Source organism: Microtus oregoni, unplaced genomic scaffold (genome assembly GCF_018167655.1).
Source record: "Microtus oregoni isolate MIOR12 unplaced genomic scaffold, Mior012 000031F_ref0000149, whole genome shotgun sequence".
Taxonomy (NCBI): Eukaryota; Metazoa; Chordata; class Mammalia; order Rodentia; family Cricetidae; genus Microtus; species Microtus oregoni.
This window is the reverse complement of record NW_024543090.1, coordinates 16,984,447-16,997,581: the sequence shown is the minus strand read 5'-3', so window position 1 is coordinate 16,997,581 and position 13,135 is coordinate 16,984,447. Positions and strand designations below refer to the sequence as shown.

Here is a 13,135-nt window from a genome sequence, read left to right as displayed (position 1 = left end):
TGCACTGCCTCTAAAGGATTGAAACCAATATCTAAATTGAAACTAACCACTGGGAATGTAAGGGAGCGGGAAGACCAGGAGTGAAAAAGAACGTGAACAGGCTAGAACTCCTTCAGGGCAGTTTTGTTCAGCCAGTTTTGTATCAAAGTTTTCTAAACTTATGAAAACTGTACCTAGACAGCAAGCATAGACACCAATGCCAACTTGGGAGTTGCAAATGGTAACGTGGTGAAGAATAAGTTGGGCACACGACTTTTTTTTTCCTTTTAATATCACGTTCAATACAAAGTTGTTAGCTACAAAAAAAAATTCAACTAAAACAAATCATAAATAAAAATTTATCTGAAGAGCTCTGTTCTGCTCATTTATAATGCGTTACCTGGAAAAAAAGCAGAAGGTCTCTCTAGCCACCTAATCACCATATCAATGACACATGCCACAAGAGAGAAGCACTAGTTTATTTGATTGATCATGGTAGATAAACTCCAAATAACAGAGAAATTAACAAATGCTTGACATTTGCTCAACATCCATTATTCTGACACTGCTTTCAGAATTTCAAAGCCTGGGAGTATGCTTAATCAACATTCATATTCCCTTGTGAGCTGCAGGCACCATATTGCACCCCGCCTTCATACTGATGAAAACTGCATATTGGCCATTTCCAAAATGTTCTGGGACTCCACACAGGGCCCCTTTTCTCTCTTGTTCCTGCTCTGCAGTTTTCTTTTAAACACTTCCAAGATAAAAGCATCTGCCAGTTTTTCTCTCTAGGGATGTATGCAAAATGAACTTACCAGTTTTAAGGCAGGAGTAACCTCACATCTAAATTCATTCATAGGACAGAAAAGGGCCTAAGAGGCCTCTCCAGGGACAAAACCCTGCCGAAATTCTCCCCACACACAACAGTGGGAGCTTTATAAAATCTACGTCCAGAAAATTTCCAATTCAAATGCCCAACATAGCATGACCTTTGTCAGATCTCCGAGACCAAGATGCACCCATGATTTTTTATTCTAACCAGCACAGACATTAGACAGGACGCTGTGGCAAAGCAGGAGGTTCAATATTTGCATGCTCTTCTATTGTGAAAATGTAACAGTGACAGCAGGGTGTCAAATTCTTTTCCCTCTAGAACTTTAACTCCATAGGAGAGGCATGGCTGACAGATGACTCCCCAACATCTGTGTTATGTACACGGCACAGCTGAGGAGCCCCAGATCACTGTCAGAGCATCATGGAGATGACCTGCACTTTGCTGATGCCTTCTTCTCAGCCCTGCCCTCCCCGTCCCAGATGTAGAAATATCTATAATGCAAATTGTGTGATTTTAAACAAAATACAAAAATGGCAGTGCAGATGAACATAATTTATAGTCATTAAGCTGTTCATGTACCAGCTCAACATATGTTGTATAAATGTTCTGTACCGAATAATTTATCACATCTGACATAGTGTACATCATATTGTTTTTATTTAATATACTTACTAACATTTCATAGATGGAGCATTGCTTCTGAAAGCGCAGAGAATGCACACAAAATATTTACTCACTGTCCAAGATTTATTTTGATTAGCCTTGGAGTTACACAACAAAGTACAACTCACAAAATTACAGCCATTGTTTCACACACTAAAACATAACACACGCACTTACATCTGTGGTCTCTTCCATTTCACTTAAGACCAAGAACAGCAGACTGAATCCCTAACTGCCAACTGAATATTTCCTTCTTTAAAACAGGACTTAAGTATCCTAACTCCAGAGTGAGAGTTTAAGAAACAATCTCAGAAAACACTGGTAAGCTCTTTGTATGCTGCCACACAGAACTATAGTGGCCAAGAGGAACAAACCTGCTTCTAAGTCGCCACCTCAAAAGGGGTCATTAACATAAAGGAACACTGGCCCTCATTTGACAGTTAGCAAGAATTCACCAAACAAATGCATGAAAGGATACAATACAGCCCTAGGTACTAAATGGAAGAGCTAAAAAAATAAAATAAAATTCCAGCCAAACAGTCATATCAAGGAAATTCACAGGTCATTGAACAGGAGGCAAAAGAGAGGAATATATAGGTTCTAGATGAATAGATAATTGTAACTATAACTGTTGAAGAAAAAAGTTTAGTGGATCTACTGTAATATTCAAAGATAATAAAAGGGGATGGGACAGGTGGGGACAGGGAGGACAGCAAAAGGAAGCAGAGGCCTAGGAGAAAACAGGGGAGGAGGCAGAATAGATGTAATCAAGAAAAAAAGAAACAAGAAGTGACATTTTAAACTTGTTTTAAGGAGACAAGTCTTCCAGGTAAAGGCCAGAGAGTGAAGGATGCAGCACCTGCTTTAATACCAGCACTCACGAAAATCGGGCCAACCCAGTATACAAAGGAAGATCATCTAAAAGAAGTCAAATACAAAACAAGAAAATAAATTTTAAAAAGAGAAAAGGTTAAGAAAGTAAGGTTTTTCAAAGAAAACATGAATGTATGTTGGCTTTGATCATTTCTGAGTGAAAGCCTAAAAAAAAAGATCAGATCAACTGCTATGGGAAAGAATACTAGGGGGCGGAAATGCAGGGAACATGAGATGAACATAAGCAAGAAAGTGGAAAATGCCAACTCTTCCAAGGTATGCAGAAAAATAATCTCACCACAGTAATACAGCAAACATCCAAGGCAACTTCATTTCAAGACAGACACTGCGGTGCAGAAGCAGGGCTTTAGCTCTCAAGATCTCCACCTCTCCCTCCCATGACAGGAGGGCTGACAGTCAATGAGAAACTTCATGTTGAGCAAGAAAACCAGGGAGCCATATAATACCGCACTGCAAGTCAGGTGGCAGAGTGCCTTCCGATGAATTACAGAGCACTGTAAAAATACACAAGAGGCTGTCACACCGGATCCTCAGAAAAGAAAGATAAAGTCTATGAAGTCAAATAGAGTTCAGCACAGAACAGCGAGGTCCCACCTCCAGACTGAAAACAGGAAAGGAACCTAGTCTAAGGCGTGGTGACAATGGCACCTGCAGAACACTGAGTTAAGAACGAGTTAACCTTTGCGGTTTGGGGTCACAGCAAAATGTTTGGGCCACATGCATGTCTTTGTATGTCGGTTCTCAGCTCTGCAGCCTGAGAGCTGGGATGAAGGCAGGGAGGCTGAACATTAGCACGCGGTAAGAGTTCACCAGAAACACTGAAGAAAGGGTTTAAGTGCTGTGCGGTGTGTTCCTGCTGGGTCCCCTATCATCACCATCACTCCGGCGTTTTACTTCTAGACAAGAAATATATTTTACCTTTCTGAGATTATTTTCTGGTCACAAGCCAACCATTGTGACCCTTGCAGCGAATCGCTGAATAGAGCACTTTAAAGGGATAAACAATTATAAAAATAACTTTGTCACAAGCACATACATTTTACTTTATTTAGTGATGTAATAAGCTTAGGGGCATATATCAGGTCCAAAACGGTCTTGGTCATTAATTTAAGCAATAAATCACAGGTCTTGCCAACAATGACGGCAAACAGATGCTAACAAGGAAATGTATTATTTAATATTGCCATGTGTTATAAAAATGTAAGTGTGTTTAAGACATGTCTTAAATTTTTATAATAATATGCATTTAATACATTACTGTTTTGACACATGCAGGAGTCAGATTTATAGATCCCATTCCTAAGCTGCTGCTTCTGTGAACACCAGAGCATAGTCTCCTGTGTTTTTTTTTAAAGAGGGAAACCTTTAAAGTGCCCACTTGCAACAATATCTAATTGGTTGTCTTGCTGTTTTGTAGTAAATAATGCCAGCAATTGAAAGTCATTAGAGAGTGAGTCTATACTTTGCCTAATCAGAAGGGAACATACTAAAACTACAATTTTTAAAGAGATCTTAGTCTAAGAAAGCAGAACACTCATTTTTCTCACTCATTTTGAATTCTTTTACATGACAGCAAACAAAAAAATACTGATTAGCAAATTAACAATTAATGTTCAATCTTCTATCACTTAAAAACAACAAACTTAAAAAAAAAAAACCCTTCTTTTATACCTTTAGGTACCAATCCAAAGGACCATACAATAATGTCTCAAAACACAACACAACTAAAACGTGAATATCCCTCCCCACAGGTCCATCAGACCATGCCACATCATGACACGGACATGTTCCTTCAAAGCCATAGATCTACAGTCCTTTACCACACAAAGAGCTTTGAAGAAGAGTTGAGGGCTCAGAAAATAACCCAAAATCTACAGGTTTCTTTCTTCCTTTCTTTTTGTAAATGAGCTTTTATACCAACAAGACACCCATTCTGATAAAAAAAAAAAAAACTTTTGTGGTGTGTGTGTGTGTGTGTGTGTGTGTGTGTGTGTGTGTACATTATTTCTATCTGAACCCCTTTCCAATCAGCTGCTAACATGATCGTCCTCCTTTTGTGTGCAGGGAAGAGTCCATGCTTTCCAACACTTGAAGAAGCAGTGCTTGGAGTATGGAAACTAAATTTTCTTCATTAAATCTACTCAAGCAGATATTAAAAATGCATTTAATATACTGGTGATGGTCGGTGGGCACCGCTGACTGTGACAGGCCAGTTACTGATGATGTGCCGTCAGATGGCCTTCTCAGCAGGCGCCTGGGTCTCAGGCTGCTGAAGGACAGCAATATCTTCCCCCGTGTGTAAGCTCTATTCATCTCCCAAGTATTTACTAAATCACAAGCCTCTGCACACACAGCCCACATTTCGGCGTATGCTAACGAATGATGGATGGCCTCGTCAATGCGTTATGTCCTGAAAGCATGGTTTCCTGCCATCCTCATCATCAAACCCCAGTGCTTCAGAGCTGATCAGTCCTGGGGAATAGATTTTGCAAGCTCGATTAAAAAAGGAGAAGTTCTTTCCATTCGAGCCTCTGACACTCTCCTCCACTATCTGTTGTTCCAACCAATTATTTGAGCAGAATATTCAATAGGTGTTCGGATACTGTAAGACCTAGAGGCTTTTCCTAATGTTTGATAGGCTATCCTTTTATTTATAATACAGCATTCAAGGTGAAGGATTTAACAGTGTAATTTACATTTAAAAACAATCTGCCTTCTAGGTAAAGTAGGCAAAACACGCAAAATTATTTTATATTGTCACATTATGCTATACTATATTATAATGCAAGTCAACGCATTTCAAAGGAAATTTGGGGGGAGGGACCAACCTCAAAATCACAAGAGCCTATTGAAACAATAACTTACATGAGTCCTCTTAATTACAATCTATCTAAAGCCATGCCCCACTTAAAACTCTTCTGACCGCTCTAAAGTTCAGTGACAAAAGTTCAACCTGTCAATGGAAAAAAAAAAACAAACCACAAAACCCTCCTTAAAGAACATATATTTTCAGTTCCAAGCTTATATATGTCAGCTATCTGCCCTATGAGCCATAGAACATTTTTATTTTTAGCTATATAGCTAGCTTATCTGTGAGAGAGACAATATCACACTCAGACCTTTCACTCAGAAATAATCTATGCAAAAACAGAAGAACTTAGCACAATTAAACACAGAGCAGAGTGGAGGAAGCAGGGTGCTGTTTAACAGTCAGTGTGTGCTATAAATAAGCGTCTAGAGATGCTTTTAGTTTATAAAATAAGATGGAAGAGAGAGAGAGAGAGAGAGAGAGAGAGAGAGAGAGAGAGAGAAAGCCAGTAAGAGGCCTCACTTAGCCAATACCTAGGGGGCTGAGAAGCCCCTCCCCACAGCGTAAGCCCCACCATGCCCTGCCATTCCCCTCAACCTTAACCTTGAGATTAAGCTCACTTTTATTGTGCACAAAGGTCACCTATATTAGGTCAAAATTCAAAGTCTCTTGTCAGAAAAGGTTGATATATTCCAACCTCTCCTACACTATGCATCAAATTTTTCATGGTAAAGTCATACTGAGCAGACAGTTTATCCAGCAATTTATTGTGCCGCTGTAATATAATACAGAATACAATTGTCTAAAAAGCTATCACATGAATAAAATATTTTTCATGACAATGTGCCAAATCTAGACTCCCTATACACCTCCACCAGATGAAATAAAGCGACCCAATGTCTTAACACTTCAGAAGAACTCGATGGCAAATATGAGTCCCCAAACATATAATCTGTAGCATAATTACGGCTTACTTCTGCAGACTTAGGCTGCGGGCAACATTTTGTCAATGACATTCAAGATTTTAAGTATTATTTTTGCAAAAGGACAAAGATCTCTAAGCTATTTTAACACTTTCATTTGAACCAGATGAAGTGAAATAGACCTAACTCAAAGCTTCTCTTTTGACCTAGAATACAGTCTTGCAGAACCTATGTGAGGAAGAAAAAAAGGAAGGAGAAGGGTGAGGTCTTGCCCAAGTCATTATCACTCAACTGTGAAGTAAAAGAAATTAAAGGCTATCTTAGAAGGCAGCATTCTAGAACACGACATATTAATAAAAGCAAAGACTTAAGGAATAATAATAATTCTAGGCTCATTATAAACTTAATGCAACTCTGTATTTTCCATTAGTCTGCACGTAGTCAATACTAGCATGACAAATGGCTTGAGCTTATTTAGAGACACATTCTTCAAAGCTGATAATGCTTGCATTAAACACTAGAACCAAAGTCACATTCATGTGATGATCGAGTCCACCATGTCCTGAAGACAGACACCTAAACACGGTTTTTGGATTCCAGCTGCTTCCTGATAAGCAGAACTCAGAATCTAAACTGGTATTCAGTTAAATACACCAATAAATGCAAATATCAAATTGAGAACAAAGTTTTCACTAGAGCAGCAGTTCTTAACCTGAGGGTCATGACTCCATTGGGGTTCAATATCAGACATTCTGCATATTCAATATTTACATTAAGATTCATAATAGTAGCAGAATTACAGTTATGAAGTAGCAATGAACTAATTTTATGGGTCACCACAACTTGAGGAACTGTATTAAAGGATCACAGCATTAGGAAGGCTGAAAACCACTGCACCAGAGAAAAAATAATTACATGAAAAAATACTTTAAATTCCCAGTTTTTAACTTTGTGACTTACTCCGTCTTAAGTAGTATTCATAAAACACTACTTTGGGGGAGAAGAAAATTCATTTAAAACATATATGTATGTATGTTTATATATAAAACATATATATATATATATATATATATATATATATAGAGAGAGAGAGAGAGAGAGAAAGCTCTACATCAACAGAATATGTCATCAAGATTTCAACACAATTTACTAAAAATAAAAAACCAGCAAGCTACCTATCATCTTGGAGATTACAAAGGAAAGCACTCTGGAAAATAGACAACAAAAGGCTGGTGTTAGGCAAAATCCTTTCCCTTCTAATAATTTAAGTCTAATCCCCATACCTTAAAGAGCACTGCAACGAACACCCTTGAATAAACAACAGTAACAATAACAAGATCTGTGCTAGTCAAGGTATCAAGAATGGTGTTCACTATATTACATGTTCTTTCTCATTTGAATTGGTAATAATTTCATTTTATAAATAAAGGTACCGTCAAGGAATGAAGAGACCCATCCTAGGTTACCTGGCAAGGAAGTCAAGGACACACATCTGTATATTTATTTCCAGGAATCAAGTTCTTCAAACCAACTTCTGAAAGTCTTTAAGGGGGTTGGAGAGATGGCTCAGTGGTTAATAGCACTGGCTGCTCCTCCAGAGAACCCAGGTTTGATTCCCATCACCCAAATGGCCGCTCACAACTGTCTGCAATTCCAGTTCCAGGGAACCCGACACCCATACACATAACATAAAAATTATTTTTTTTTAAAGAAAGCATTTAAAACTAAAAACTCTCACAGCCTCATGGGGTTCATAGTAATATGCTTTGGGCCCATAATTTATAAAATAATTATCACAAGCAGGCAAAGCTAAGTAGACCTACCAAAAGTCTAGCACAAGCTACAACTCTCCAAACTCAACAGTATACCCAGCTGACTCACTCTGGTGGGCCACCCCCAGGGGATTCCATGTGTCACTCTAAATTGTCCAATCCTGCTTGTAGACTTCATTTTATTGAAAACTATATTCTGTCACATTCTTGGTATTTCTTGCATGCATGTATGTGTGGTGTGCCTGTATGTGTGTTTTCATGTGTGATGCCTGTGTTTGAGGTCTGAGGTTGACACCGGAAGTCTTCCGGGATGGCTCTCCACCTTATTAACTGAGACAAGTCTATCATTGTATCTAGCACAATTAACCAGCTTACTCGGGGGAACCCGCATCTCCAGTTCCGAATGCTGGAGCTGCAGGAGGCCACCATACCAACTCAGCTTTCACACAGGTTCTAGGGGCCACATTTGCACAGCAAGCACACTCCCTACTACGCCCTCTCTCGCCTCAGCCCATCATAATCTTTAGTGATTAATAATTATGATATAAAAAAGAAGAAAAGAAGAAATAGATCACTTCAGTTGTAGAAAATGGCACTAAATTAATTTGTAATCAATTAAGAGTTTCCCATTGTCTTTCACTGTAATTGCTGAACAGGATAGTCACTTCTAATGCTGGAACAACTAGTAATTAAAAGGGTAACTCCTAAGCTTAAAATTTCCCCAGAAATAACTTCTGACAAGATAAGCCCTCAGGTGGAACATTTCCAAATCCCTGCTAAAAGGGACTATAACATCCTTAAATTTACCTAATTAATCTATTTGAAAGGGATTAATTTTCTTAAAGGAGAAATCTGCAATATGGCTTTATAAAAAAGTCAAGAAGAAAACTTTCTTCAGTTCAAATGTCCATCGTGTGATACATTACAATACCTGCTATTACTCCGTACTGTAAGGGTGTAATGTTGGAATTTTACACTGCACATATAAGGAGAAAAAAGTCTAACACGACAAGAATGAATGGAAAGCAAATGGAAGTAGTTTGAGCTCCTTTTCTGAAAAAAAATTAAAATAATGAAAACAAATTGGATTAAGAAATTTCTATTAAAGTCATGTTATAGTGCTATAATATGTAATGCAAAGTCTTAAACTGTGGCATTTGGAGTTAAACAACTGCCTTTGGGTGGGTTCAAGGTTGAGGCTAAGGGGAGCCCAGATTTGCACCATTTGCTAATTTCTATGGTGTAAACACCCTGACCACAGACGTCTAGCAACCAGTGTGAGCTACAGGCCATAGGGTCAGGAGAAGATACTCAAAATCAACTCTCCGGAGCCAAGAAGAGACAGTTCCAGCAATCACCGGCCATCAGCCAAACTCAGCTCACAGACTTACTCTGTTCGGCCAGGAAAATGTTGACCTACATGGTGTTTTAAGAATTCAAGCAAACTGAAAACATTAAACACCCAGGATCTTTTTTTTAAAGGGTTGGGAGGTGGGGGAGTTAAGGTCTAGACTGGATGCCCATGGAGAAGCCCTGGCAGCAGTCAGGTCCACAGTCCTGCAGGCACAGATCCTGCTTTGACGTCACTGCTACTGTCACTACATCTGCCTGGCCACTGGCGTGCGCGTCAGCTCTCCAACTGCAGAACAAGTGTGGAAAGACAAGCAGCCAGAGTTCTGGCAGGACCTCTCTACGGGTATCTGCATTTAGCGTTAATGAACTGGGACCAGCTCTAGATGTGATCGGAACCTAACACTACTAGTTCACTCTAGGCCGCTGGATCGCGGTGTTTGTGATCTGTACATCTAGGTACTGAACGCGCCACCACGGCACTAAGAAAAATTCAAAATGCGCATTTGTGACGAATGGTGGCTTTATCTTTATATGTCCACACATTACTGGTTGGCTGCAGAGAATACAGATCGAGACGACCTTTCCCTTCACCTGTCAGAAAGCTACGACTACAAGCTGTGTGTTCCATGCAGGCTGATGCATACAGGCGCAAGAGTCTGTGGGCTTTTTTTTTTTTTTACTGTTATACAATGTGTCTGTCTCACAGCCCCACTCCATTTACCATCTTAGCTAAATGAGGCTTGAAGTGCAAGTTAATTTCAAACTTTACAGCTTTGCCTACCAATATTATCAGCAAAAACAAATAGTGGAATAACATACCTTAAGCAAAAGATAGCAGCTTGAGAGAACTGTGAACAGGAACGAAAAAGAATCGAAAAAATTAATCGCCGGTCTAATTTCTTGTGTGGTTTGAGGGAAGCTGATTAGACAATGCTGTGTCTCTGAGATCCTATCTACAAGCAAGGCACCCACCGGAGTCTTACTCGACCCTGAGTCACAAGCACTACGCCGCAAGCTGCAGGATCTCAGGGGACTACAGTGTGACACAAGGAAAAACATCAATCTGAGGTGTTTATCTTCCATCTCTATTCATCCTCCATCCCTGGGAGAATGAACAGGCCGGGTTCTGACTACCTGAGAGGGACCACAAACACATGATGAACAGTGACTTAGAAGCCTGCTGTGGGCACATCCGAATCTTCCCCATCACAGATGATCTGAGGAAGCAGTGGGTGAGCTGGCTGATGAGTACACCTAACCAAACACTCTCATCCCACAGATTTGCAGGTTCTGGATATCCTACAAGATTCTAACTGAGACCTTGAGGATTTGCAGTGGTCTTAAGTGATAACCCGTGTAAATGCCCAGGGTGTGCTGTATTGCCCATTTCCTCCAATAGAATAAACACAAGATTAGATTAGCTCATCCTTTCTTGTTACAAGAGCAAAGGCTGGGTCATAGCAATGACCAAAAGAAAATTTTTTAAAGAAATCTAAGTAGGTTAAGGAACAAGACTGGGGGGGGGGGGCAACAACAGTGCACCAGGAGTTTTAAATTTGGGTTTTACAGACAACTTCTGCTCCCAGGACAATCAGAGAAAAAGGCTAGGACCCAGCACTTAGTCAGAAAAAAACTCAAATAGTTCAATATTTGACTGAACAATAAATATGAAGCTACTTTATTTTCCCTCTCCATGAATTTCATTGTTTCAAAATATTTACTCTTATAGTCTTAAATTTAGGACGATAAGTTGAATAGTTTTCAATTTTTGTGGTAGCTGAAGCATTACATTTTGAACATGTAAAGGAAAGAGGTTCAGAAAAATCTCAACATTTTGCTTGGAATGAGAACTGTAGAATCCCTCATCTTGCTTGGACTCCAAAATTTATCAGGCTACCGTTGGAACAAGACAGGAGGTTGAAAAACATATAGTTTCTGTTTGGAGGCAAGAGTGAAGAGAAAGACCACACCTCCACCAAGTGGAGCACTCAAAAGTGTGGAAAACCATGTGAGGGCCCCTCGGTGTGAAGGGGGCTATGGATTCTGAAGGGCTGTTAACTATGAGACTCGCCTCACAGAGCAGAGGAATGAAAAGAGCAGACAAGCAGAGGGAGCATCAGGAAAAAATGGATTTGTGATCAACAGGCTCCCCGCTCTGTCGCTGTGTCCCCACACACCAGCTCCCATATAACCACCACCTCAAATCATGGGGCTCAGAATATTCTCCTCTGCTGTCCAGTCCAGAAACCTCACAAACTTACATCCAGGTATATGCTCTGTTTCCCTCAAGTCCTTCAGCTGGGGTTCTGCACCAGCCACAGTGTGCTCTATAAAACAGCCCAATGTGGCTGTTTGTCAGGAGAAAGGAGAAAGATACTTTGCATCATATGTTTGGAAATATCTACCTTCAATAAAGCAATTAAAACAAAGAAAAAACTAAAGACTCACTTTCCCCAGCCTGTCTGGTGGCATGACTTTTACGCAGGAAGGTCACTTTCCAGACTTCCCTGTAACATAGTACTTACATACTGACTGTTATGTCTTTAAAGAAAATTCAACCAATATGCCAAGACTGCACAAAAGTGCATAATAAAAAATAAGGGCAAATCCACTCCACATTTATTGAAAGATTAAATAATAAAATATTGTCTCCTACTTTCACTCAGTCTTTTTTTCTAAGAAATATGTATTCTCTATTACCGTTCTCATATAGGTTATTGCTGAGAAAGCTGAGGTATGATGCCTGAATACAGGCTTAAAATGAATTTGGTATCCTAATAATTTGAATATCCCCCTCAAAACTAATAAGAAATGCAATCATCATGTAGCTGCTTCACAGAATATTGCTATCTGAGGTTGTTCCTAAACATTCCTTTACTAAGAATCCAGGCTCATCTTACCTTACAGTGTTACAAATACAGAGAAGTACAAATACCTTATGAAAGATAAACTTGCTTTATCTTTTTCTGCAAAGGGGCCATGCACAAGCAAAATGATTTCTCAGAAAAACGGAACGCTAACCTATAATGTGACAACAAACTCAAAACCCAACATCATACAGAATTAAAAAAGAAATCACATTTTACAAGATTTCCAATGCATACATCAAGCAATCATAGCCACTGCTTAGACAGTCTAATCAATAGCTCCTGCAGAAGCATATCTAGATATTTGCAGAATATATGAATTAATACTACTTTTTAATGTCTTGCAAATTAATTGTATTTCTTTGGTAAAGCCACAAACAACATTTCAGGTTCAATAAAAGATTTTTTCTCCCTTTATGAGCCATTCTCACCTATTATTCTGGAAGTTGAGCTCACCACAACATTAGCAGAGTGTAAAAAACTAACCACAAATTAAGAACCACCACTACTCAATTCAATTTTGACAAACAAGGCCTACAGAAACAATATTTCAGTTATGTAAACCAACCCTGTGTATAAATTATACATTGTAATACTTCACTGTGATTCTTAAAACTTTCAAAGTTAAAAAGAGCTAAAAGTATACAATGGAAAAAAGAGAGCAACTTCAACAAATTGTGCTGGCAAAACTGGATGTCAATCTGTAGAAGAATAAAAATAGATCCATATCTATCACCATGCACAAAACTCAAGTCCAAATGGATTAAAGACCTCAATATCAGTCCGAACACACTGAACCTGATAGAAGAGAAAGTGGGAAGTACTCTACAACACATGGGCACAGGAGACCACTTCCTACGTATAACCCCAGCAGCACAGACACTAAGGGCATCATTGAACAAATGGGACCTCCTGAGACTGAGAAGCTTCTGTAAAGCAAAGGACACTGTCACTAAGACAAAAAGGCAACTCACTGACTGGGAGAAGATCTTCACCAACCCCGCAACTGACAAAGGTCTGATCTCCAAAATATACGA

General features: G+C 39.3%; 1 protein-coding gene across 5 annotated transcripts in view; it reads right to left on the bottom strand.

Moving 5' to 3' along the window:
* Window positions 1-13,135, bottom strand: part of Cdin1 (CDAN1 interacting nuclease 1) — a 213,810-nt gene that overhangs the window by 188,640 nt on the left and 12,035 nt on the right. The window contains exon 1 of one of the 5 annotated variants that reach the window (XM_041679309.1): window positions 2,652-2,799. The exons of the other annotated variants lie outside the window; for them this stretch is intronic. Within the exon in view, the coding sequence (XP_041535243.1) occupies window positions 2,652-2,686 (35 nt within the window). The 5' untranslated portion in view covers window positions 2,687-2,799. Of the gene's footprint in view, window positions 1-2,651; window positions 2,800-13,135 lie in introns of those variants that run through there. 5 annotated transcript variants of the gene reach the window in all.